A 26684-nucleotide genomic window follows, 5' to 3' on the forward strand; every position below is an offset into this window, starting at 1 on the left:
TTTGTGAATGACAACTGCTTGTCATCCTGCAGTTTGAACTGAAGTTTCAGGCCCTTGGGTTTCTTTTCTTTGGAAAACTGGAAGCAGTACAAACAAATGACACCCTTTTTAAAACACACACAAAGAAGTTTCTAAACTGGGCATATTTCATCTCAGAGTCCTCCCTTACACTGCAAGTGAAATTAAGCAGTCTTTACTCTTAAACTAAGAAACAGAGCAGAACTGCACTATCTTGCACTCTCCTGCCACAGCCCAAAACCTCTCAGGGATTTGTGTCTTCTTGTCTGCTTGTGTCTGTCTTCCCTGCTCAGACTGCTTTGAATGCAAGCCTAGGAAAGCAAGTATGGGCCATGAAAGGCCACTGGTTTTCACAGTTTCTTTGCCACTGTCACTGCCTGAGAAGCAGTGTCAATTAATATACTTAGAGGTCTGTGCTGCTTCTGATTGACTTTGATTCCTTATAGTGCCAGCCTGGATGTCTTGATATTACATTGCAAGACAGAGAGATACCTCTCTTTCCACATGCTGTAGCTCTGCTGCCTGCCCATATTCTGACGCTGAATTATTCATTCCATTACATGGTTCAGAAACACTGTGCCAGAGAAAGTTACAAATGCTACTAGCAATTCTGACACAAGCCCTTCTCCTCCACTCCCCTCTATGAAGGAATATTTTAATTTCTCTTTCCTGTATACTTACCAAATTCAGCTTTTCCTTATTATGATATGAATTGGGTTAATTGAGCACGTGCAGTTAATTGGCACCCCTTTTCCCACAGTCCATACCAGTGTAAATGAGAGCCTAGTATCCTCCCTTGGCTAGTACTTCTTTGCCTGCTGCATGCTGTAATGAAATGATGACACCTCCTTTGGCAGAGCCTCTTGTCTCTCCCACAGGCTCCCTGGCCATGAAAGTCTGCAGGAAGGACTCTTTAGCAATCAAACTAAGCAACAGGCCCTCCAAGCGAGAGCTGGAGGAAAAGAACATCCTCCCCATGCAGACTGATGAAGAAAGGCTCGAACTCAGGCAGCAGATTGGGACAAAGTTAACAAGGTAGGAGACAAATGTTTTTCTAACTCTTGCTTTTGGAAATATGCAGTGGGATGCAGTTTTTATTCTTAGTCTGTAAACGCTTGAGATCTGTTTGTTCACAAGAGGAAAAGCCATGGTGGCAGGAAAAAGACTAGACATTATTTCTGCTCCAATATAACTTCCCATACAACACCTTATTTCATTTTCCTGGCATATCCTATGGGGTCTTTGGTTGTCTAAAGTATCAGCATCAACTATGTGGATTTGGCTGGTTTTGGTGCACCATTGGGAAAAGTTCAGCTTTGATAATGTTTTGAAATGTAGCTGCAGGTGCCATTTCATAGGCAATTAGTTTGGCCAAAGGGCAGGGGTGTAACTTTCTCTCCTGACTGTATCTTCCATGAGTAGCTAAGTCTTTTCCTGATCCAGAATACTTACATCCTTCAGTACATGCTTTTGTTGGGTCAAGTCAGACAGATTTGCCCTGTCTAGACTCTTCCTTCTTCACGACAGTGTTACTCAGTAGTTCTTCTGATTTTCTGTGTTGGGGGTATAGAGGGATAGCCATTCAGGGTGGAAGATTTCTGCCAAGGAATAGTCAACTGGGGTCAGGTAGAAATGTCTAAGAACCTCCTGTGCTCCAGCCATGATTTCTATACTCAATTTAATACTGTTATGTTACCAACTTGATGATACGCAGAGCTGGTGAATGGTGTTAGTTGCCCTCCAGTGTGATTCTGAGAAGAGCACAAGAAGACCAGCCAGTTTTGGGGAATTTTCTCGTGGGTTTTCTTTTTTTTTTTTTTCTTTTGATGGGAGGAATAAGGAGGGAACACCACTACCACATTGTAGGGACAGGAAGAGCAGGAGCTTCTGGTAAATACCTCTTTCAGCATTTTTTCTATTTTTTTTTTTCATGGCCTCTTTTATTACCTCTTCAGAATAAACTGATCACATCTTTCCAGTCTGTCTTTGAAAGTCTTTGTGCCAGATCATGCTTACGCTACTCCAAGACCTGTTTAATTCTCTATATTCTCACTGAAGGACCACAGCAGTGCTGCCCAAAGCTTGCAAGGTGGTGCTGCACTGTTGCTGGCACTGTGATTTTTCAGTCCAGTCTTCATTCAGCCTAACACCTTGTTAGACTGCAGCTGCACATAGAGTTCAAGGTCCCAAAGAGCAGCATATGATGGCAAGGTCCCAGTGCTCATATGAATAAAGTTGAACCCTTTTGAAGCACGGGAAAAGGTGAAATTTTTGTCTCTTAGACTATCTGACTGTGCACTGCTTGACTTTGCAATGACATTGAACAGCATTTCCACTGTGTTGCACATTTGCCTTAGGTCTCTCAGAAGTTTACAGCTCTGTCTGATGAAGGTAAATAGTATCATTTGCAAACAGTGACTCTGCAGAGCTCACTGTGCCCCAGGTGATTTTTATTATAAATATTTTATATCTCACCCCTCCAATACCTGTTTTTTCCCCTTTAAAGACTGTTTCTTCAGCATATCTCTCTTTAACAAGGGAAACTAATTTTGTCAATACCCAGAACCTTTCCTGTGTCAGCCCCATATTCTCACAACATTGTTGTTTGTTTCTCCAATTACATCTGTACTCATTCAGTCTGAGGTATAATGCTTGATCTTCTCTTCTAATATAGCTATGATTTAGGGGCAATTACAAATAGTTCCAATAATTAAAACTGTGTATATTACAAGCTCAAGAAATAGCTGAGCCACTGCTGTTTTGTTCCCATTTTATACCAGTGTAACATCACTGAAATTGGTAGAATTTCAAAAGCCTTATCTGGAGTAATATAGTTGCCAGTCTGACCTTTTAATTGCTAGCATTTACAACTTAGTATCTCATCCTTTTGAACAGTTAAAAACCATCAGGAACTATGAGGAGAAAATAACTTTTCTCGTCTGTAATATGCAAAAAGCCACCGACGCTTCAGCAGCAAAAAAGGAGGGTGGCTGTCTTACCAGTGCTTTGTATCTGAATGTGATGTATCCATGTGCACAGATTAAAATAGAGAGAATATTTCAATTTGGACAGTATTTTTTTACTGTCCAAACTTCATTACTGAATCCATCCTTTGCCATTACTCAGTAATTGTCACACAGTAATGCAAATGCCAAGCAAAATTAAAGTAGTGAAGCATTTATAGTCCTTAGAGAAGATGCTAGATGCAGACTATAATTGCAGCTGGCAATTTTGGATTTCAGAGGGATTTGTACTGTTCTACCAATGATCCTCTGTGGTTCAAAATAGCCAGCCAATGAAATCGCATATATTACTTACAGAAGTAAAAAATGCAGAATAAAAACTTGAGCAGATAGTTATTGTGTGTAATGGATCAATGAATTTTCACCAAGAGGCTGATTAGGATACTTCAGTATTTATGCATAATCCTCATAGTATTTAGCTTCAAGAGCTCATTGGCTGCCACATTTGGCAGATCAGAATTTAGTACTATAAAGATAATATCATTTTTAAAGATGCTTATAGCCAGGCATATTGAGTGACTGACCATTGACATATTGTGTGGGACCAAAATCATGCCAAGTGTAGTTCCTCCAGCCTTAGTAGAGTTGCACCAGGAATCGGTTTGGCTCAGAACTGTTTTTTCCTGTCGTGTTTAAATGTAGCTTAGAACCTCTGAACCTCAAATTAGTCCCAGAAAATCGTTATGACTTTATTATTGCATCTGCCAACTGGTAGAGAGACTCCATAGCAGACTTCACCATGTCGCCTGTTTCCCATGCTGGGGGAATAGTGCCTGGGCTTACACCACACCAGCTGTATGGGTGAGGCTGCAGAGACCACATTTTACAGCAGAATCTGGCCCACCGCACACCTGAATATTACCTCAGCCATGAGACAAATTAACACCTTTGTGCCTATCATCAACTCTTCACATGAATTTAGTGCTTCGCTGGTGTGCACCCTGTGTCAAGGCTCAGCAAATGTCAACCCAAACAAAAGTGGAGCTTTTTGCCCAAGATGGCAAAGTATGTCCTAGCCAAGGAAGGATATCCCATGTCACATGAATTTCAGCTGCATGAACACGCCACTGCCCCATAGACTATTTCCTGGCAGTCCTTACGCAGCAATTACAGCAACTAATTAGATTACCTCCCCCTCTAACCAAACCAGAAAGGATGACTCCAAAATGCGATACCTAGTATGAAGGAAGAAGCAAAAATAGTGAATTAAGATGCAGAACTTCAGCTCATAACCGCATGTGACTTGGGGATAGGAAATGAATGCTAGAGGCCGTGTTCTTGGCTGCTAAAACCCCTTACAACTCCATTAACTTCTACTCTGAAATGCAGACTTTCTGTGCTAAGTAAATCTCTTCAGTGGGTATGTTGGGGTTTTTTCCTGCCTGCTCAGCTTCTCCCAAATTCCTCCTCTAGTGCCTGCACAGCTTCACAGCTGCTCAATAAGTGTGTATAAGTGACCATAAGGCAGAAAGGAGAAAACAGGAGGAAAACTAGGACTCTGAAAGTTTACAAGCAGAGGGAAAAGACAGGCTTCTGCCTGTCTCCCTGTCTGTGCTGGATGTGCTGCAAAGCACTGGTTGCCTAATTATTCAGGCTGGAGCAGGGGGCAGGAGGATCTAGATTTTGCTTTCCATGGCTATCAGGGTCAGCGGAGTTGGGCAAATCTGGGCTGTGACTATGAAGCAAGGACTCAGACAGGCTCTGGATCTGAGGTTGGAGGTTCTCCCAGGGGCAATGATAAAGACATGGCCCATCAGGAGCCCCTGGTGAGGAGGAGGAATGGCACTGATGGGTGATGCACAGCAGAACTGCAGGTCTCTCAGCGACTGAGGGCCTGTCCCCTGGTACTGAGATGGGTGTTTCAGTGCTGGTCTTTGCACTTCTGTTTCCACAAAGAATCAAAATGGTGGTCATAAGAGACCACACAGAGTTCTTTGATCAACATATTATTTAGTAAGTGCGAAATCCCTTTAGAAAAAAAAAAGTATCTATATAGTTCTGTATAGCTATACACTACACCAGACTGTTCTGAGGACTTTACACTCCCTCAGACTGGGAAGACCTGGTTTCTTTGCATGTCTTTCACACTCTTTCCAATACCTTGAGACAACGTGTGTCTTTAGACTATGGCTGATCTGCCACGCTTCCTATGAGAGTGGCTTTCTAAAGCACTCAAGTCTTTTCTGAGTCTTTTAACCCCCAACTCTAGTGAAGGTGCTCATTAGCTGTTAGATATAGCAGTACTGAAGCTGAGATGTTGGTCCACTGCTTTTCAAGAATGCTTGGCAGTGTCCTCATCTTTTTTCCCTGAATTGCTTCCATCATGGCTTTTCTCACCTGCTAGAATAGGATGATCTAATCATACAGGAAGTCTGGTAATCCAGAATTATTAGTATCATGTTACTAATAATCCATGTTAAGGCGACTTCTCAGTATTCACGGTATTATCACTGGTCAGCATCATGTCCGTCTCAGCAGTACACTCCTAGCCACCTCAGGGCAGAGGGCGGGCTGGCTGCAGGGCACAAGGCAGGTGAGATACATACATAAAGGCTGTCCACAGCCAAGCAGTGCATGTCAAGGAACCTCTGCCCATCACTGGCAAGTGCCACAGGCAGCCCAACATGATTTTGCAGCCCGTGCTGTTCCGCTGCCAAAAGCTGTTGGTTGTAGGAGTCGTGTTTAACCCAAGGCCATGCCCAGTGTGAATGCAAAGAGAGATGGGGTTGGGGGTTGCCCTCTGCACATTAACTAAATAATTAAATAGAAAATAATTAAATTGGAAACAAATAAAAAAGAAAGTAACTTCTTGCAGTGTCTCTCTTGTGACTTTGAGAGGTGGGCATCCCGTTGCCTGAATCCTGTGAGTGTGTCACTGTATGTGTTCTGCTGGCTTTAAAGCAGTGAATCAATGGCAAGCTCCTCTGTCAGGTATACAGTAGTGCTCTGCCTTGTTTGTTGTATAGCCCTGGATTTATTCACTGCAGTATGTTACGGGGTCCTGTCCTTACACCAGCCAGTAGAAAATCTTGATCTGAAGCAATATAAACAATATACTGCAAGTATCATGAGGCAAAGGATAGAAAGTCTGAAAACAGATCATAGAGACACTGTCTGTGTGCATATGGCTGCAAATATGTATGCGTGAGATATGGACACACACACCTGCTATATGCATTTATAGTCCCATTGATGCTTTGGAAATAATACCAAGATGTCTGTGACTGAGAAATGCAGCATGAAAAGTCATAAATCTTTGTTATGGTGTGGCAGGTTTGACAGATGTTGGTCACCTACTGCGTCGATCAGAAAGGTAATCTACTCTATCCATTCCCTGATCAATACTACGTCTTCCTCAGCTGTACTGAAAAATACTGCCTAGAAACAGAAATCCTGTGATGAGATGAACTTGGTGAATTCCCACAGATATAAAAATTGCCATTGATTTTTAAAATGTCATAAGGTTTTTGGACTTGTTTACATCAGGTGCTAGCTGTCTGTGTGTCCCTCTGCATAAGGGAGAGTAGCCAGGAGAAAGAGCAATAGAGTATGTTTGTAAACAGAAAGAAGAGTAGAAAAATTGGACAGTTTGGGAAAAGGATTGCACATTCAGCATCACCATAAAGGTGACAGAGATATTACCAGTGCTGAGAAAGGGTCAGTCTGCAAGGTTTGCACAGTCATTAAAATGTACAGCCATTCCTTCAGAGGCCTGGGGGGACTGAGAAGTCCGAAGTCATCATTTTTATTCACTAAAAAATTAGGCTGTGAGAGCAGATTCAGCTTTTTGAAGTGGTTAATTATTTAAACAGCACTGCAGTCCCACTGAAGGGAGAGTTTATTCAGCCAGAGGATGGCAGCAAGATGGCTGAATCTCCTCATGGCTGTTCCCCACCCAGCGCTGTGGAGAGCATTTTGTGCCTTCCCCACCTCCGAGTCATGTAGGGACAAAAAGAATGGGCAGGCAGCAGGATTAGGCTTTATTCACAAACCTCATTTTGTTGGGTAATGTGAGACAATTTCTTCCTAATTAGCTCTGACGTCTGCAATTCTCACACTTATTGTTAGCTTCCACTAATGAGGGAAGAGCAAGTGCCTAAAGCGAGAGCTCATCCCCAGTGGCAGCGCCTGCGCACATGTGTGGAGCCTGCCTCTTCACATGTCGGGTGCTGGGGATAAATTACACGGAAAATGGGATTGTAGTAAACAAGCTCATCTAAATCCTGGATTAGAGGGGACGATGTGACAGCGCTAGATGCATGAATGGGGGTGATCGAAAGAAGCCGCAAAAGGCTGAGCCTGGGTTTTAGCCGTGATGGTACCTAGGGGAAAATGGCATTTTTTCCCCTTTTAGTTTAGCTTTGTGAGGGAGCTGCACATTTGTGAGAAACCCCAAGGGAGCTACCTAAATTGCCTTTACCATCAGGAGAAAGGCAGCGAAAGCATGTGATTATCTATGGGTGACAAGCTGAAACCAAGTTATCATTACACATCTCAGCTCAACTGCCAGAAGTAAATACTCTGAGCAGAACTTATCTGGATTCCATGCATGGGTACAGATGGGAGATGGGCTCTCAAGGCCCTTGTCAGCCCTCTTTTCTGTGACTGATGTCCTGGTGAGCTCTGTTGTGCTGAAAGGAAAGGTGGCTTTGTAGTTAAAATGCTCAGGGAAGGCTGTGTTTTCCATGGGCTTTCTGACCTGAGGCAAGCCACTGAAATAAACACACACACACAAATACATATATATATATAATTTTTTTTTTTTTTTTAAGGTTTGTTGGGTTCTCTAAGTGTACATATGTACCTATGAACTTTGGAAAATTCCAATAGTTGACAAACGCTCTTTGACAGCAAAGTTTGTGTGCTTTCAAAAAACCACCCAGATATCAGGATCTCTTCAGACACCTAACTCTGTGTTTGAGTAGGATAAGGATTCTAATTTCTGAGCACGGTTTGGACTTGTCTCTTTATATTAGGAGTTTTCATAGCTAGTATCATCATTCATCACAGAAAAGGACAAGTCTAACATCACAAATTATGCTGTTACCATTGTTTTGATATGAGTTTCAACCACTAACAGTATGAATTTGCTTCATCTGAGTAATTTGCTATGGCAAAAGGTCAATGGAGCAATCAAGGGAAAGGGGAGGTGACAGCGGGTAATGTCACCGCAAGGTACATCACCTCTACGTGCTCCCTTGTTTGTGGGATGAACAGTGTCCTTGACCTGTGCTCTAGATGGGCCCTGGCAGGGTGACCTCTCCTCTGTTTCAGCTCCGCCTCGGGATGGCATAAATCCCTGACACCACCAGCTTCACTCAACCAGGGCCAGCAGATATTTTGCTATGTGCGAAAGCAGAGTGGATATAATCTGTCCTTGGGCAGATATGTCTCTGTGTGTTAGAAGGTGGGGCTGCAAATGTGCAGAGACCATTTATTTATGTTACTATGAAGGAGGAGGAATGTCATGCAGAGGAGAGGAATGCTCCTAATGGTGGGCAGGAGGCAGCAGGAAGCAGCATTTGAGGGCAAGGTCTCCCCAGAGGCACTTGTGTGGCCACTGATGAAATGGAAAGTGTTCGCCCCGTGTCAAAAGTTCATTTCAATCAGAGATGTCGCCAGTCGAGGAGGGCATTTGTTATTCCTGGGGTCTGACACTGCTCCCGTTGCCAGCTCTCATGGAAGCAGCGCGCGTCTCCCCATGCTGTCATTGCAGCATCTGTTTCTCCCATCCTTTCTCTGCAGAAGGCGAGGCAGAATACATTATGGGGTTACCATTTCCCCTTCATGCTTCCCATTCTCTTCAGCCCCCTGACGCACTCTGTGTTTTTGAGTCCTAACTCATGCTGTCAGCGCAGCCGAGACAAATATATTTAGTCTACCTTAGTTTCCTTTCCAGTTTCAGGGGGGTGTGGTATCCTCCATTTCCTGCCCCAAATTGATTGCAGTGTTGCTTTTAGTTGTCAAACCACTGTCAGCTTTTACCTCAGAGGAAGCCACATTTCTCTGCTGGGCAAAATAATTCATGGTGATATAATGCAAGCTTGTGGCAGTAATGAAATAACATATGTCAGTAATCAAAGTAGTCTTTTATTTCTCCAGTAAACAAGATGCTGTGTGGAGTCAACACAGTGCTCTCTTCTGACTAAAAGAATGACAAATATTAATAAAAGCAGGTGAAACAAACACAAGCTAAGAAGTAACTCATTCAAAATGTTATGTTCTGGCTTTAAAAGAGAAAACAAAGGTGGTTTGTTTGTTTTTTCTCTTGCTGGTTAATGCTGACAAGTTTAGGCCAGCTCCATTAAGAACTAGCTCATAAATTTCCATCTTGAAAAACTCTAGCCATAAATCTTAATGTTTTGTGTCTGCTGATTGTGAGGAGTTAATCACAAGCACAACAGTTGCTCAGAGTGGATGACCTTGTAATTTCTGTAGTGGAAACAAATCAGATGGTAGTACAAGTAGATAGAAGAAGCAGACTAGGAGGAATGAATTTCACTTCATAAGCTGATGATTGTAAAACAGAGAAATTGCTTTTCGAGCAAAGTATTTAACCTGTCTCAGAAGTTAAAGTTTGCGGGTTTTTTTCCCCTTAAGTGTATTATGGCCTATTTCACAAGTGCAGATTAACATAGGTAATCCTTGTAAAGAAGTCAAACACATAAAACAATTTTTTTATCCTGACTCAAATTAGCTCTTGAATATATATGTGCTCATCTATGTGCTCCATGACTATTACTGTGAGTACAAGCAGGACTGCTAGAGAAATGTCTAACTTGTGTGCATGGTCATCTATGTCCAGAAACACAGGAGTTTCATGTGCAGGCATAGTATGTGAGTAAACAGAGGTTACTTCTTGAAGTTGGCCCTGTAGTAAATAGTATTTCATGTATATATGTTCATTATATGTAGGATTAAATGTCTTTTGGGCAAATATACCAAGAAAGTGAATATACTTACCATTATACCCAATACAATTATATAAGGTTTGAATTTTGCACATTTTCCCTAAGACATAGTGTTAACATGAGGATCAATTAGAGATTAACAGGGATCTTTTTTGCATACGGGTGCAAAAGTTACAACTGGTCCAAGGCAAACGCAGATGAGAATTATGCTCATGTTTCAGTGCACTAGGATTCATAAGCACTACACAAACCATATGTGGGGATCAAAACTAAGTCCTTAGCCTCAGATTTGACCGTGTATAATTACCATTTATGTTAATAATATTAATGAAGTGGAAGTGTTCTCATGTGTACTAGACCACATCAATGTGTCTCTAAGTATGCAACCTGTAATATTAATTGCTTGCCTTTCTGATGATAAATAATTTTCAAACCAGCAAAGTGCAGGGAAAGCACTTTAGCACCGAGGTAAATTCAGGAACCCAGTTCTGACATTCCTGAATTCAGGAGGCAGCAGCACTAATGGTTCATCAGTAATTAATAAAATAAACATTCAATATATTGTATTTGCTAAATGAGCAAGCATCTGTAATGTCAGGCTTGACTGTTTATCCTGCAGAATATCCGAGTTGTTCAGCATGCTGGAGGAAAAGTCTTCACAATTTCCTTTGTTGCCATAATCACGACAGAAACTGTCTTCCTGCCTCCCTGCAATCAACTGGCACTGATTTAAAAACCAGCCTTGCAAGCAGGAGCCCCTGATCTCAAACAGCAGGGGCTGCAAAGGCACCGGTCTGCGCCTTCAGTGGGGAACAGGAGCGCTACCTGGACCAGGGCCCCTTCTCCTGCACGTGCATGGGGACCTCAGTCACCTGGTGGGATGGTGAATGGCAGCATTTGGGGGACCTCAGTCACCTGGTGGGATGGCAGATGGCAGCTCGGTTGCACTCAGGCCCTGTGGGAGATCTAAACTGCAAGTAAATGCTATCCTCAGGAGGCTCTCACTGGAGCTACAGGGAGAGGTCCTTGGCCATCTGCCATGAAGGTCTTTTCACAGCTCCATCAGCTGGCCCACCTCCAGCTAAGCTCACAAGCAGTGTGAACAACGAGCTCCTTTGACCTGTTTGGCTGCACTGGCCAGTCGGAGCAGCCAACCTGTGGTCCCTGGCTTTCCTAGAGGACCTCCCTGCCCCAATATCCAGGTTTCCGCTGTAAAAGAAAGAGCACAGGCAGCAGAAATCAGTTTGTTTGGAGTCAGGTTTATGGGAAGGCTTGACACACTGCAGCTGCACATCAGTGTCTCAAAGTGGGGAGCAACTTCCCTGACAGGAGTTTGGTGCCCTCTTGAATCTCCCCAGCAGGGCATTCTCCAGCTGATTCTAAAACCTCCCTCTGCTCCCTTTCAGAGGAACACCTGACTGATGTCCCAGGGTCAGAAAAGCCCCTTCCCTTTTCCAGGTTAACAACTGAGTGTAATGCCTGGTGTCCTTCACCCTTGGATTGGGCCAGAACCATTAACCCTTCCCTTGTTTAGGCAGGCTGATATATAAAGCCTATAGTGATAGGACAAGGGGTAATGGTTTTAAACTAAAAAAGGGTAGGTTCAGACTAGATATAAGGAAGAAATGTTTTACAATAAGGGTGGTAAAACGCTGGAACAGGTTGCCCAGAAAGATGGTAGATTCCCCATCCCTGGAAACAACCAGGTTCAGGTTGGACAGAGCTCTGAATAACCTGATCTAGTTGAAGATTTCCTGTTCATTGTAGGAGGGTTGGACTGGATGACCTTTAAAAGTCTCTTCCAACCCAAACTATTTATGATGATATTCTGAGACAGAGAGACCTGAGCAATTGCAGGGATCATAGAGCTATGTGATACTCTACCATCCATTTCAACTTCTCCCTCAGTCTAGCAAAGAAAGTCTAATAATATACTGCAGTTAGAAGAGCTGCCAATGTTTTATAGTGCACTGTTAATTCCAGCAAGATGAGGGGTCCATCATGTTTCCTAATGTAACAAGACATGAAAAGAAGCTTTGCAGCAGGGAAAATGTGATTTTTGCCTCTGAGACCCACCAGTCGTGACATGATTTTGGGAGGTAGTTTTATTCCCCTTTCTCTTGGCTAATTATTCTCTTCAGAGTCTTTATTCTGCCTTATTTCTCCTTGTATTTCAGTAGTGCTAGTAGCCCCCCTCCACCCCACCCAGCCCTGCTTCAAGATACTGTACAGCACTTGGCCTTGGTCTGAAGGATTTAGGAGCAGATACGAAGAGAGTGATGGGGAAATGCAAGGCATCGGTGGGGGAATGCTGGGCATCACAGCTCACTTCTCTCAGCATCCTCCCTGGTTGTTCTGCACTTGACGGCCTCAGATTTGATTCTCCCACCTGCCCATCACTGTATCTTGCCTTCCTCTCAGTTCTGTGCACTTGTCACCAAGCGTGTCATGTTTTAACAATCAGGGCATGTGTTAAAATCTTCAAGAGAGAGCAATGCTGCCTCACTATTTAGCGTAAAAGTATACCAGAAAGAATTCATTTGACCCAGCAGTACTAAATATTTAGTTCCATCTTTATTTTCTTTAATGTTTCTTTGATCGATCATGGCAACTGGGAGAAGTGCCGGAAGACTGGAGGAAAGCAAATGTCACTCATATATTCAAGAATGAGGGCTCAGGGAATTGTAGACCAGTCAGCCTTACCTTGATCATTGGGAAGGTGATGGAGCAGCTAATCCTGGAAACCATATCCAGGCACGTAAAGGACAAGAAAGTCATTAGAAGTAGTCAGCATGAATTCGTAAGGGGAAGTCATGCTTGATCAACATGATGAACTTCTACAATGAAATGACTGGCCTGGTAGACAAGGGGGGAGCAGTAGATAGTGTCTATGTAGACTTCAGTAAGGCTTTCAACATCGTTTCCTATAAGAGCCTCCCAGTGAAGTTGTTGACGTATGGCCTGGATGGGAAAATGGATTGAAAACTGTCTGAATGGCTGGGCGCAGAGTCTGGTGATCAGTGTCACAAAGTCCAGTTGGAAGCCAGTAATTGGCAGTATTGAACCCAGGGGGTCAATACTGGCTCCAGTCCTCTTTAACATCTTTCATTAATAATCTGGATGATGGGGCAGAGTGCACCCTCAGCAAACTTGTTGGTGATCCAAAACTGGGAGGAGTGACTGATGCATGAGAAGGTTGTGCTGCCATCCAGAGGGATCTTAAAAAGCTGGAGAAACAGGCTGACAGAAATCTTATAAAGTTCAACAAAGGCAAGTTCCAAGTTGAGGAGAAACAACCCTATGCACCAGTATGTGCTGGGAGCCAATCCGCTAGAGAGCAGCTAGACAAAAAAGGATCTGGGGGTCCTTATGGAGACCAAGTTGGACATGAGCCAGCAATGTGACCTGGCAGGAAAAAGGGCTAGAGATATCCTGGTTGCAATAGAAAAAGTATTGCTGGCAAGTAAAGGGGTGATCATTCCTCTCTGCTCAGCACTGGTGGGGCCACACCTGGAGTGCTGGGTCCAATCCTGTGCTCCTCAGTGCAAGAGAGACATGGACATATGGGAGAGAGTCCAGAGAAGAGCCATGAAGATCATGAAGTGACTGGAGCGTCTCTCCTATGAAGAACGGCTGAGAGCGTGGGACTGTTCAGCCTGGAGAGGAACAGGTTCAAGGGAGATGTCATCAATATGGGCACAAACTGGAACACAGGAGGTGCTGTCTGGACAGTAAGAAACATTTTTTTCACTCTGCGAGTGACCAAGCAGTGACATATGTTGCCAGGGAGGTTGTGGAATCTCCCTCCTTGGAGATATTCAAGAGCCATTTGGACACACTCCTGGCCCTAGGTAGCCCTGCTTGAGCAGGGGGGTTGGACCAGATGACCTCCAGAGGTCCCTGCCAGCCTCTACCATTCTGTGATAGCACAAGGCATCAAAAGAGCTGACAAATTCTTTGTGTATTAGCAACATCTTTGCCTTTTGAAGTGCACAGTGTTGTTCGCTGATTTTTTCATGTGCCTTTGGCAGTGCAGAGTGGCCAAGTTCTGCCTCAGACTTTTTTTTTCCAAATCCTGACTCCTGTCACTCCCCACAGTCTAAAGTTACTGTGAACATGTCTCATAATGCTATTCTGATACAATGCTTGACAAATTTCTCCTGCTTTGGGTTATCACACAATGGCTGCGCTGGCACAATTTAGCCAGGTCACAAGCTCTGACAAAAGCTTGTCTATGACATGTAGACCACAAAAGTCTCTAGCTCATTTCAGTTCCAAGAGCATATGGGCTTAGCCCTTGAGACCAAAGTCCTCATGCTCTGCTCCATGGAAAAAATTACCAGGACTCAGTTTCTGAACAGGAATGTCTCACAGGCACCCCGTATTCACATGGAAATCAACTCCAGATGCCCCGCTTCCCTCAACAAACATTTCTCTCAGCCCTGCACCTCCCCATCCCATCAGTCTACCTCTGCCATAGCAAAAAAAAAAAAAAAAAAAGAAGAAAAAACAAACCCAGAGTCCCAGTTTCACTTCCAATAATTTTTCAAATTCCTTGCAGCTTGTATAGCTCTTTTCTCCTTTTCTAGCTATCCCAAACAGAACATAAGATCTGCTTTCAAAACGTCCTGTCCCTGGGTGGATCCAGAGACAAGAAACAGCAATTTGTTGTTCTTTCTCAATTTGGGCAATTGGGAGCTTGCTCCTCTCAGAAACAGCGTGTAAGGGTACTCTCTGCTATCTATACAACAGCAGTGATCTCCAATAGTGCAGAGTACAACAATTTTCTAATGGCTCCAGTGAGAAACAGGATGGAAGCATGTATTTGGTGCACATTTTGCCAAAAGCATTGCTCATAGGAGTTTGAAAAGCTGACCTCTTCTGTGACAGGTGGTGTTCATTAGTGGGGCCCAGCAGAGCTGTCAAGCAGGAGCAAAATTGTTATTAGCACTAGCTAATCTCCAGTCATGAGAGTGGGCTTAACACCCAATAAACTATAAGGTACAGATGTAAATTCGATATGCTTGTAAAGCAAAACACAAGTCCACATGGCTGTGGCCAGTGGGGGCTGGAAAGAGGGACTGAGAGAGTGTATTCTTTTACTTCACCTCCATGCTCATGCATGAGAAATTGTGCATTTTAAATTAATCATGAAGTTGAGAAAATCCAGGAAGCAGGCACTGTATCTGTTCACCCAGGTCATCCTAGCCAGCATGTTTTAGTGCAAATTTGCAGCCTCTCATAGCAGTAGGCACAGTTTCCAATTTTACAAACACTTTGTGCATCATCAATACATGTTCAGAGGGGATTTTGTCAGGGTGACTGTGCTGGTTCCCATTGCTACCTCTCTCCAAGCCCCCTCTCCTTGCCTTCATTGCAGCTGAATATGCAGAAAACGAAAGGCTGACACAAAACCAAGGCACTGAAAGCCCAGGACAGAGGTATTTCAGTCCTGGCATCCGAGTGTACCCTGCAGGGAAATCCAGGCTTCTCCTATGGCATGTCAGCAACCATGAACAAACTGCTTGTCTTGCATACAAAACATGTTAAATATCAACTCCTTTCAGCTTCTCTGCTTGAACACCAGCTGCATAAACTCTTCAGACCAGGAAGGACCTCAAAAAAGCAATCACCCAATTTAAGGCAAGTCTTTCCTTAGAGAACAAACAATGACAAAAATGTCAGTTTTAGTAGCACCCTCATTTGAAATGTCACAGGGAAGACATCTACAACACTGTCTCAATGTAGTTTAAGAAGTGAAGTGCCCGAAGTGTAAAGAAGGAATGACTCTTCAAGTCAGCTGTGCCAGGAAGACATTTCTATCCCATTTTGTGTAAGGGAGATGGAAGATGTAATTGGGCATTCCCTCCGCCTCAATATTTCAACACCAGCTCTAGTTAAGGACAAAAATAATGAAAAGAATACTGGTCTCCCCCAGCAGCTAGGTTGTGGTAATGAAGCAGGTTTTTACATTGACAAAGTGTCAGAGGGAGCTAGGGAGTGTGCAGGCAAGAGCACGAGCAACTGATACTAGTCAGAAAACTAAGACTGGAGAAAATTCAGTAGGCATTGAACTGAGCCCTTGAAACTTCAGGGACAACATGAAAAAAGCTGATGTCACATTATGCAGAAGATTAAGAGAAAGGCTAAAGCCTGTTCAGCGTCTCACATAGGGTTTTTATGTCTCTCTGGAAGTGTTTTGTTTCATGGGTGTTTTTTTGTTTATTTTGAAGTTAAGAGTATTTGCCTAGAAATAGGATCTTTGTTACTTTGGAGATTATTGATTCATGCTGCTAATTCCTTATTCTATGCAATAAGCCTCTTTGTAACATTCCATTTGTTTTACTGGGGAAATACTTACAAAGCAACAACAACAACAAAAAGACTATCGCTTTATGGTCCAAATTTAGCCTCCAGGTAATTATGTGCATCTCGGTAACTTCAAGAGAAGAAAAGCCAGATGGCTCCTTAGTAAAAAAATATCTTGTCATGCTTTTAGGCCATTAGATTTAAACCTAAAGATGATGATATAACTGTGAGCAAGTCATGTCTAATATCTTGTCAAAGTAACAACTATGCAGTTTCCTAAGGCGTGCGGCTTTTTAATTGTAACCAGGTGATTTTTTAAAAAAAAAAACTAGCCACTTTTGGTATTTTCTGTCTCTGGTGCAGCATCTTTTCATTAATATTCCATGAGACACTATGATTTTTTTAAAATATTTCTGGGCTTTGCTAATGCATCGAGGCAGAAGTAGGTTCTGGCAATGAAGGTGTTAAAACATACGCTGGCTGGAAGGGGACAGGTTGTGTTCTTGAAGTGGTGAGAACTTACACCATGGGAAAATCTCTGGGTAGGGTGGTGAAACATGAAAATCTCTAGAAAGGTAAGAACTGAATTCTCAAACAGTGATGCAGATACAAAAGAAACAACATTGTAATGCTGGAATTCGATTTTTCAGCAGTTTTACTTATAACACAAACTTTTCACCCAGCCCTAATTCTTAATCGTCAAGTGAACATTTTAGGCCACAGCCCTTGCAGTAAATCACTGCTGTTTATCACCTGCCTTTCATGCAATCTTAGAGTCTGAAATCCCTCTAGCACAAAATAGTTAATCACTCTTAAAGCTCTCAAATTCATTCACTTCCAGGAATTTTCCACTTCAGTAACAAGACCAAGTGTGGGCACCGTGCTATTTCCCATGTATCTTTTATCCCAGAAACTGAATTATTGTGGTTTTGAATTGCTAACACTGCCAACTTCTGTTATAAAAGCATCTATTTGGAATTCCTGTATTGTGGTTGTTCTGAGTCACTGAGTATTTTAGCTTTTGATTCATTTCTCAGAAAGTGGAGAAGTTGCCTTTTTTTTGACATTACTAATGTAAAGTGCCTGTTTGGAGATGAATTTGGTTTCTGAAGTATTGTTCGTTTGCCTTTTTTCATGCTGGCACTGGTAAAATGGTCTATAACAAACTAACACGGTCAGGGGATATACATAATTCCTTTTCTCTGTTTTTTGAGTGATCTGTTGTTGCTGCAGTAATAGAGGAGACTTTTTCCAAGTTGGCCATAGGATTGTTGAGCATGCCATATGCAAGCTGGTGAAGCTCCCTGCCCAAATTTCCTTTATTAAACTCAGGTTTTTGCATTTTGGACTGAGATTTGCTGTGATGGTCAAAGATTATTTGCACTGCCAACCCAAATTGGTTTGTTTGTTTATGTGTTTTAAATGTCCCTGAGTTGATATTTTAGGATTAGAGTTGCATTGGTGTATATGTGAATAAGGAGATAGTGGGCTGTTGCTTTTTTAATTAGGCAAATTGCATACTGACAGTGGTATAAGTGTACAGTACCTGCTAATGCACAGGCTATGTACATACAGTCACTGTGCCTCATATATAATCACCATGTAGTCACTGTGGTCCACAGAGACCCATCAGGAGGTCAGACCTTCATGCTAACTAAATATGGGGAAGATGTTTCCTCCATTACGTACTTCAGCACTTAACCCTTTCCCAGAGCCATCAGCTGCTTCTCAGCGTAGGCAAAATTTAGGTTTATGGCAGCTGCACATTTCTTAGAAGAGGACCCTTAGATGAGAGGGAAAGATCAGTGGGGTTTTAGAGGGTTGTAGGAGGTTTGGGGCTGTGTTCCCGTTGTCATCCTTCAGCCTCCCTTCACAGTTTCTTCCTTGGTTCCACAGACTTACTTGCCTAAAGTGATGCTTTCTTCTCTCCGTCCCTAGGCTACTACAATGCACAGGAATAGCTTCTTTATTCCTGTATCACGCAATGCTCAACCATGCGAGCTTCCCTGAGCACCAGAAGCCAGGGCGGGGGGGACATGCCAAGAGGGAAGGGGGATCCACTATTCTGACTCTTACTTGGAGATGGCTCTGCTCTTCACAGAATCATAGAACAGTTTGGGTTGGAAGGGACCTTCAAAGGCCATCTAGTCCAACGCCTCTGCAATGAGCAGGGACATCTTCAACTAGATCAGGTTGCTCAGAGCCCCGTCCAGCCTGGCCTGGAATGTTTCCAGGGAGGGGGCATCTACCACCTCTCTGGGCAACCTGTGCCAGTTTTACTTTTTGGAGTGTAACTTTACTGTAAGAAGCAGCCATGTGCTGTAGCGTAGAGGGATTTCCCCAGATTTGTTTAATCCAATGTGCTAAAAACACCAAGGGGTGGTGTCACAACTCCAGTCACAACTGACTTGGTTGGGTGACAGAGAGCTGAAGGGGTCTGGGCCCCTGTCTTAGGTCTGCTCTTTGGCAGAATGGTCCACAGGATAGTCCAGGAATCCCTTCAGCAGCAGCAGATTGGGGAGACATTTGCAAATATATTATTGGTGATCTGCTCTCCTACAGATCTTCCAAATGCAAGGTTACACCTCAAAACTGGGTAAGTGCAGAAGATGGCAGGAGAATCACACAAAGACTAGTGTTTGGAGGAAAAGAATATTATATTTCACCAGCAAAAAGTAACTTACTGTGAGGACTAAGGCAAGTAATGTTTCTAAGGGTTAGCATCTCGATCTTTCCTTCAAAAATGCATCTTTAAAGACTCGTTGCTGCTAAGTATATTTGTTCAAAGACACAAAACCAGATTACTGTGGAGAAGAGATTTTAAAACAAACCAGACACAATAATGCCTATAGATAGCAAGCATATCTGTTCAGCTCAGACTGATTTTTGTGCTGCCTTTTTATTCAAGTTATTCAAGGATTGACCTTGAACCTGTGAATTATGATCTCTTTAGCTCTGTAAAATCAGCTTTTGGTTCAATATTATTACTGTTAGAGAAGCAAGTGTCTTCTCACAATGCTGTACAGACAACAGAAGGACAATCAGTAACATTTTAGAACATTTTTTTCTTTATTACAATGGATCCTGACATCCATCTGCTTTTTCTGGCATGCTTTAGATTTTCAACCAGCATTTAGTACATTTTTCCCTCTGGTTTTCTAGTGCTCAAAAATATTCCATTTTAATTGTTCCAAAAATATATTCTTGATTTAGATATATAGTAAATTCCCTCCTCTAAAAAAGATTGTTCTCTGTTTCCTACTGCAGTTCTTGGATATTTTGTTCTTGGGATTAGGATAAGAGATTTGAGAATTGATGCTGCAAAGCTCATGTGGTATATCTTAATTCTGCCATACCCTTTTTAAAAGTCATTTAAACTTGTATGATCGTGTTTTATGTGAACAGCCAGCATTTGGCTAAAAGGTTTGATGTTAATGGAACAGTACAGTAATGAAACAGAGGAGGCTCCATTTTAGAGTCTGAGGTGCAAGACACGAGCTTGCATGATCTTGCAACATTCCACATATCAGTAGGCGTTTTTCAGTTAGTATTAGTGAAAATGGTGCTGAAATCTGAATTTGTGTGTCTAGCACTACTTGGCTTTATCTTTAAGAAAATAATGAGAAATTAAGTAATGCCTTGGGAAAATGCAGGTGTCTGCATTGTGGTACTGTGGTCTAATGAAAGATTGATGGCTTTCTTATGTCGTTATTCACACTGTTTCTACTCAGAGTCATAGGACTATCTAGTCATTCCTTTATTTCTTTTCACAAAATACAGAGTTCATGGCCCAAGATCATTCTGCTTTATGGGGGCATTTTAAAGAAATATGTTCTATATATGATAGGCAAGATTTTAACTTTATGCAGACATAATGAATTGTAAAAATCTACATTTTTAATATGATTCTCTTTCCCATGAGAAGCAGCAGCCTGGGCAGCCTTTTCTTTCTTGGGGAGCTTGTAACTTTCCCGAGAGTAAATTGAAATGATAATAAATCAATCTCTCAGTCAGCTGAAGCAGAAAAGACTGCATTATTTGAGCTACAAGTCAAGAACAGATTCACATGAGCTAAAGAATGAGAAAATAAATTGGTCAGGTTTAGAGGTTTAAACAAAGGGCCATCTTGGTTATATATTTCACTATCCACAGATGCTTGAGCAAGCAGAAAATTTGCTGATTAGTTTTCCTAAAAATCCTCTCCGCAATTTAGACCAGGCGGAGCTTTAAAGTTTATATTGAAGCTGTTTCTCAACACAAAACCATGTCTGGGATAAGCATAATTTTGAATGGTAGTAAAAGACTGCTTAGGGCCTAAATTAAAATCTGAATAATTTTAGTTGAAAATCTGATTTTCCTGCAAAGCCCAGCTGGATACATGACTGCAGATGTGTTACGGGAACTGTTATTTGTTTGGTTCACATGCCAGACCGCTCTGTATTTTTGAGGTTCACTAGGAACAGCTGCTGAGCTAAGGCTCCCGAGTTTAAAAAGGACAAGGGATCATTGGAGAGAGTCCATCGGCAAGCTGTGAAGATGATGAGGGGCCTAGAGCACCTTTCTTATGAGGAGAGACTGAGAGAGCTGGTTCTGTTCAGCATGGAGAAGAGAAGGCTGAGAGGGGATCTCATCAATGTTTATCAATATCTTAATGGTGGGTGTCAAGAGGATGGGACCAGACTCGTTTCAGTGGTGGCCAATGATAGGATGAGGGGCAATAGGCACAGACTGAAGAACAGGAGATTCCGTCTGCATATGAGGAGAAACTTCTTTACTTTGAGGGTGCCAGAGCACTGGAACAGGCTGCCCAGAGAGGCTGTGGAGTCTCCTTCTCTGGAGACATTCAAAACCCGCCTGGACACATTCCTGTGTGATCTGCTCTGGGTGAACCTGCTTTAGCAGGTGGGTTGGACTAGATGATCTCCAGAGGTTCCTTCCAACCCCAAAAATTCTGTGATTCTATGTTTGCCTCTCCTCCAGGACATGGAACTGTTGTAGCTATCCTGGACCAGACAGTCCAGTCCATGGAACAAATTGGGATGCTGAGGCAGCAGAAGTACCTTTGCCAGTAAGGCACCATCAGAAAGTACTTAGATTTTCAACTGATACTTATGAGTTTTAAATTTTCACCAAAAGCAAGCACTTCCTACCAAAATCTTCTAACTAATTCTCATCTAAACTCTGTCTCACGGGTGCTTCACCCATCTTCCCAGGGATGAACAGAGTATCTGCCCGCCTTGGTCTGCTCTAGTCATTGCCACAGGCTTCTTTATAGCATCAGAAGCACCACCCCCTCCCAGGGGCTGACTGTTTAATATCAGCAGGGAAGTGGAGAGTAGTCATTACATGGTAACTGAGTCGTGGCAAACACTCCTTATGTTTTTATTGCCTTAATTTCTCAGGAAAATGAGTTATAAGGCGTATTATCATGACTGATACCAGTAGATGTGTCACACAAGAAAGAGAGCTTAAAGGAAGAGATAATGTACCCTGCAAATTAGCCGACATCTTAATGGAGTCTAGTACAGGAATTTTAATGGTGTAAAACTCTTACATTTGCTTCTTTGGGTAGAGATTTTCTATTTAATATGCCTTCAGTTTATTCACTCATTGATAATACTGTATTTAATCCCATTTTATAAATCTTGTTAGGAGAAAGATAGTTCTCTCTAGACCCTGCAGTCTGGATAGCAATATCTGGGCTGATACTTGAGAGAAAGTGAACCTCCAGGCTTATAAATATTATTTGCTCATTGTGCAGTGACATAAGGAAAGGAGGTAGTTCATTCCTGCCCTCTGCTAACAGTTAACTGGCAGAAGCAAATACAAGATTTTTCTTCTCTGTTTTTCCCTTCCAATTGTCTATACTTGGCATGGGAGTGCGAAGAGCCCCAGCTAGTCTATACTTCATTAATACTGCTTTGCTATCAGCATTATGATTGGGAAAGGCAAGCTAAATTAAGCAACACTAAGACTCTACTCCCATTGAATTTTCCTTATGTCAAATTATATAGCTGATGTAAATCAGTGCGGTTCTACTGGCTTCGCTCGTGCTCATTTATGCCAACTAAAGAGCAATGTGACAAGTAGTTCTTTGTAGCAGCTGGCTTCTCACATGCCCAGCTCAGATTTACTCCTCTCTTAAAGCAGTCTCTAGGGTGGTATGAATCCAGTTGCAACTGAGTAGAAAGATTTGCATCTACAGAATAAATTCCAGTTGCTCAAGAGGTTATGCCTCGCTGTGCTTAGAAGTTATTTTACATCAGGGTGACCTATGTGATCAGGAACAGCTGTGTGAGCATGGCTGGGTTCCCTGATGTGTTGGCTATGTTTTGGACACCTCACCATACTGCTGCCTGCCCTGTGGAGACCACCTATGACCTGTTTGCCCATTTAGTCCTCCTTTTGGGTCTTGCACACCAGGTGCCACCATTCAAGCACTGGAAGGCTGCTAGGTTCTGCCTCTTGTATCTGTAGACACTCAGCAAGCCTTGTACTATATCCAGTCATTATACTTACAGATGACCCCGTACTAAGCTCTGAAATTTTCTTGCCCTCTGGGCAGAGGCAAAGGTGAATTCCTGATACCCAGAAAACACACAACCCTCACCATCCTGTTCACCCTATGAGGTGGATAGCATTAACCATCTCTTTCTCAGAGCTTATCTACGGCAAAACGAGAGAGGAAGGAGATAAAACCCATGAATCCTAGTAGGGGACAGCTGAGGCAGCAAGGAGCACCTTGCTTCAGAGGTGCTACCACACACAAGGGCTGCAAGAATCTGACCCACAGCCCACAGCTATTTGGCCACTGTCCTGAGAGCCCTCCGGGTATGGCCACACTGCAGAGCAGGGTAAGCATCACTGTGTGAGCTCTTAATTTCAAAGTGTTTATTATTGCCTGGGGAGATGTACAGCCAGGTTTTTTCCTTCAGGACACTGCCACATTGACCAGAAACTTACCATTCTGAGATCTCAGTTTGCTGGGCAGATTCCAAACAGTAGCATCCATCAGTGAAAATGCTGCCTGTCTTTTTTCAGGCTTCCTGAAGAGATTACACCCCCACTGGCCAATACCTTGAGTCTACAACAATTGGTTTTGCACAGTTGTCCCTCCTACACCCAAACTCCTACTCAGGCACTATGATGTGCCACATCCAGGCCAGCCCAGAGCAAATTCAAAAAAGAAACCCAAACCAAGCCAAGAAACACCACACAATATCCTTATGAAGAGCTGCTCAGTTCTTGTTCTATAGCACTAGCACAACGAGTGTGGTGCATTTTGATTATGCAGGGAATTAATTCAGAAAATTGGTTTGCTGTCAAGTTTATCTTTGTAAATGTGAGCAAACTGCTTTATTTGTCACTGACAATCTCATTTGGGTATTATTTTTTCAGTGAAATCCTAGCAAGGCTTTCTATATGACACCATAAATCTTAGGAAGGTTTACCTTGTAGTAAAACGTTTATCAGTGTATTTACAAAACTGCTATTAACAATATTGCAAAAACATATGAAGTGTAAAACAGGCAGTACATTGCAAAACACAAATTGCAAAAAAACCAAACTTTCCTATCCTCTTGAATGCCTGAAGAGTATTGCAAAACTGCATGGGTGGCACAGTGAGGGTCAAGCACATTCACACAGGAGATTTTAGATACAGAAAGTGCTGTTAAACGTTGTTCATTTTTAAAGCCTGCTTGCCTTTTCCTAGGTTAGACACCGATGCTCCTGCAGCTTCATGAAACAGCCAGAGTTACCTTTCTGATCAACAGCACCACCACACATCCCACTCAGTTATTATGGTTTTCACAACCAGATCTTGTTCTTTGCTGTTGCACCAGACTCCTTTCTCACCTCTGTTTTCTCCTGTTTATTCCAATTGTGCTGCTAATGAGACACTTGTTTCCTGACCTCTGGCCTCTTGACAGCCTCTCTGCAGCCCCTGTGATGCTAAATGAAATACGGCACAGCAGCAATCCAGCAATCAAAGCACTGAAATCAGCCTCTGCAAGATAGGTGGCCATCATTAATATTTTTTATTCTGGGCAGCACAGGCAGGAAGGTAGAAGAGGGGAGGTGTCACACCTGGTGTTTGCCAAGATCACAACAGCACACTGGAGATTGTATACTGAAATTTGGTGTGAAAAAAACCTGTATTTTTGCAGCCATGATGACAAAGCAATAGCTCCTTACATTCTTGATTTACAGGATCACTAACTAGTATCAAGATTTTGAAAGATGGTAACGTTAACAGCTGTTCAACATCTGGCAAACCTAGAAGTTAAGAGGCAAGGGAAAAAAAACTAAAATGAAGCTGTTCTGAGGAACTTGTGGAGCTGTTTATAAAGCCCAAAGATAGTTTGGGGGCAGAAGTCACTATGGCAGCAAGAAATTAAAAAGAGCGAGAGACCAAGAAAATAAATAATTGTGAGAGCTTGGACGCAAAGGGCTGAGGAAGGGTCTGGTTTGATTGAGGAGCTGAGCAGGAGCAGGGTCAGTCAATTCAGAACGATTACGGAAATGGGGATGTAGTGGCAGTTCATGGAGATTAAAGCAGACACTGGCACTGGAGGCCAGGCACCTCCACAGCTTTTATTCATTACCTTCTTTATCCTCCAGCTGTGCTCCACCACTTGCAGTGGAAGGACTAGTCCTGATTTTGTTACACCATAAGGGTACCTTATCTTTTCCTACCACCTAAGTCTTGCTATTAAAATTTCTTGGCTTTGTAAGAGTCCAGAAGTGATTGACAACCCATGAATTCAGATAGCTTCGGATCTCCAGACTGTATCTATCAAAAGTATCATGGCCTTTTCTGCATCACTTGAAAACGGTGGTCATTTAGACAGGAGCACTCTGCAGCCTGAAAAGGGCGGATTGTGGGATCCGTAAAAAGATTTTACTCTTGAAGGGGAACACAGGACACAGGTATTCCTGGCTGGCCCTACCAGGCAGCATGGGGAAAAATCCCACAGTCTATAGGTCTCTGAGCACACAGGGGCAGAGGGTGAATATAATACCCAGGGCATACTTGGAGAAAATCTCTGTCTTCTTGTCTGGAAGCAACAACACAGTGAAGTGAAAGCTTTGTTTAAATGCATCCAATTAGTTACAGGTACCCCAGTAAACATATGGGAGAGTTGGTCATTTTTGTAAAACACTTACGTGGACAGATAAAACTTCTGCCTTTTGTTATTATAGAAATACTCCAGTGTGAACTGTTGTTGCCAGAACTGTTAGCCGAGTCCTTTAATCCCTGTTTTCTTGGAAAGGGGAGGACCTTTTCGGGAGCATTCTCTTCAGACTAATTTCTCCTTTTACTTGTTGTGTGATGTTTGTTTCTATAGAGGAGTCTGCCCTTAACATCTCTCTGATGCATCCTCTTGAAAAGCATCACATTGTATAACTCAATTCCTGCAGACGCACATGGTGGGGCTAAGAGTGGCAACTTTTTCTCTTTGATTCTCATGTGCTGCTAGAAACCAAGTAGTTTTAATTGTTTCATAGTCCTAAGGTGAATTCTCCCATTAGCAACAGCTACTGTATCTTAAAGGTGGTAACAGCAAGTACTTGAATAGCACTTTCTGTCTTCAAAGTACTTTGCAGACGTTCTTTACTTCTGAATTAAGGATGAGTTTCTGTCCCTTTCAACAGTTTTCCAGTGAAATAACTGTTCAATCTGCCATGGGAAAGAGACAAAGCTAATGACTCCCAATTCTCCACTGGAACAGGGCCATTTTCTGCTGGTTTGCTTTCGTGGTGTAAAGTGGCCTCAAAGGCTATGTGGCTGGGTATCACTGCTGGTGTAAATCTTCAGGTTACATGAAGTCAGATGCCTGTAGCTAGTATAGGGGGTGGGCTCCAACACACCCTGTGTGCCTTAGCCCTGTGACCGTGCACGACATGAGGGGCAGAGGTACCAAACGGACACACAGGTGAGCTCTTGGCTCTGGAGGAGGCTGGGGATGTGTGTGCATCTCTGAGCCGTGGCTCAGCCCCTGTGTTGCAAGGAGCCGTTGTCAGACACCCCTCATCCAACCTTGCAAAGGCAGCCCCGTCTCAGTGAGCTTCTGTGCCCCGGGTCAGAGGAAGCATTCCTTGCAGAGGATGAAGCCATGCAGCTGGCATTCCTATCGCATTTCCTATCAGTATGCAGTACCTTGCAGGGGAGCTGATGAGCCAGCTAGCAGAGACTGGGCGCCCCAAGTTGGCAATGTCCATGAATGACCACATCTAATGCAAGAGGAGGCTCTGTCCTGTCACTGGCATCATTGACAAAACTCCCATTGACTCAGAGGAGAGTATGAGGAGGCCCAACAGTGTTGACTTCTGATGTCATCTCCATGGTTTACTTTGTTTTCCAAAGACTCTTTTGTGCTTCTCTCCCTTGCTTTGTATTCTGAATAGTCAGACCATTTCC

The 26684-nt window shown here is 42.9% G+C and overlaps 1 protein-coding gene across 3 annotated transcripts in view; it reads left to right on the forward strand.

The window, feature by feature from the left end:
* The window catches only part of PHACTR1 (phosphatase and actin regulator 1), a 153595-nt gene that overhangs the window by 101748 nt on the left and 25163 nt on the right, over positions 1-26684 (forward strand). For all 3 annotated transcript variants that reach the window (XM_082047135.1, XM_082047136.1, XM_082047134.1), the window contains one exon: positions 897-1053. In XM_082047135.1, the coding sequence (XP_081903261.1) occupies positions 897-1053 (157 nt within the window). The remainder of the gene's footprint in view (positions 1-896; positions 1054-26684) is intronic.

This window comes from Streptopelia decaocto, assembly GCF_964273445.1.
Source record: "Streptopelia decaocto genome assembly, chromosome: 2".
In the NCBI taxonomy this organism is placed as follows: Eukaryota; Metazoa; Chordata; class Aves; order Columbiformes; family Columbidae; genus Streptopelia; species Streptopelia decaocto.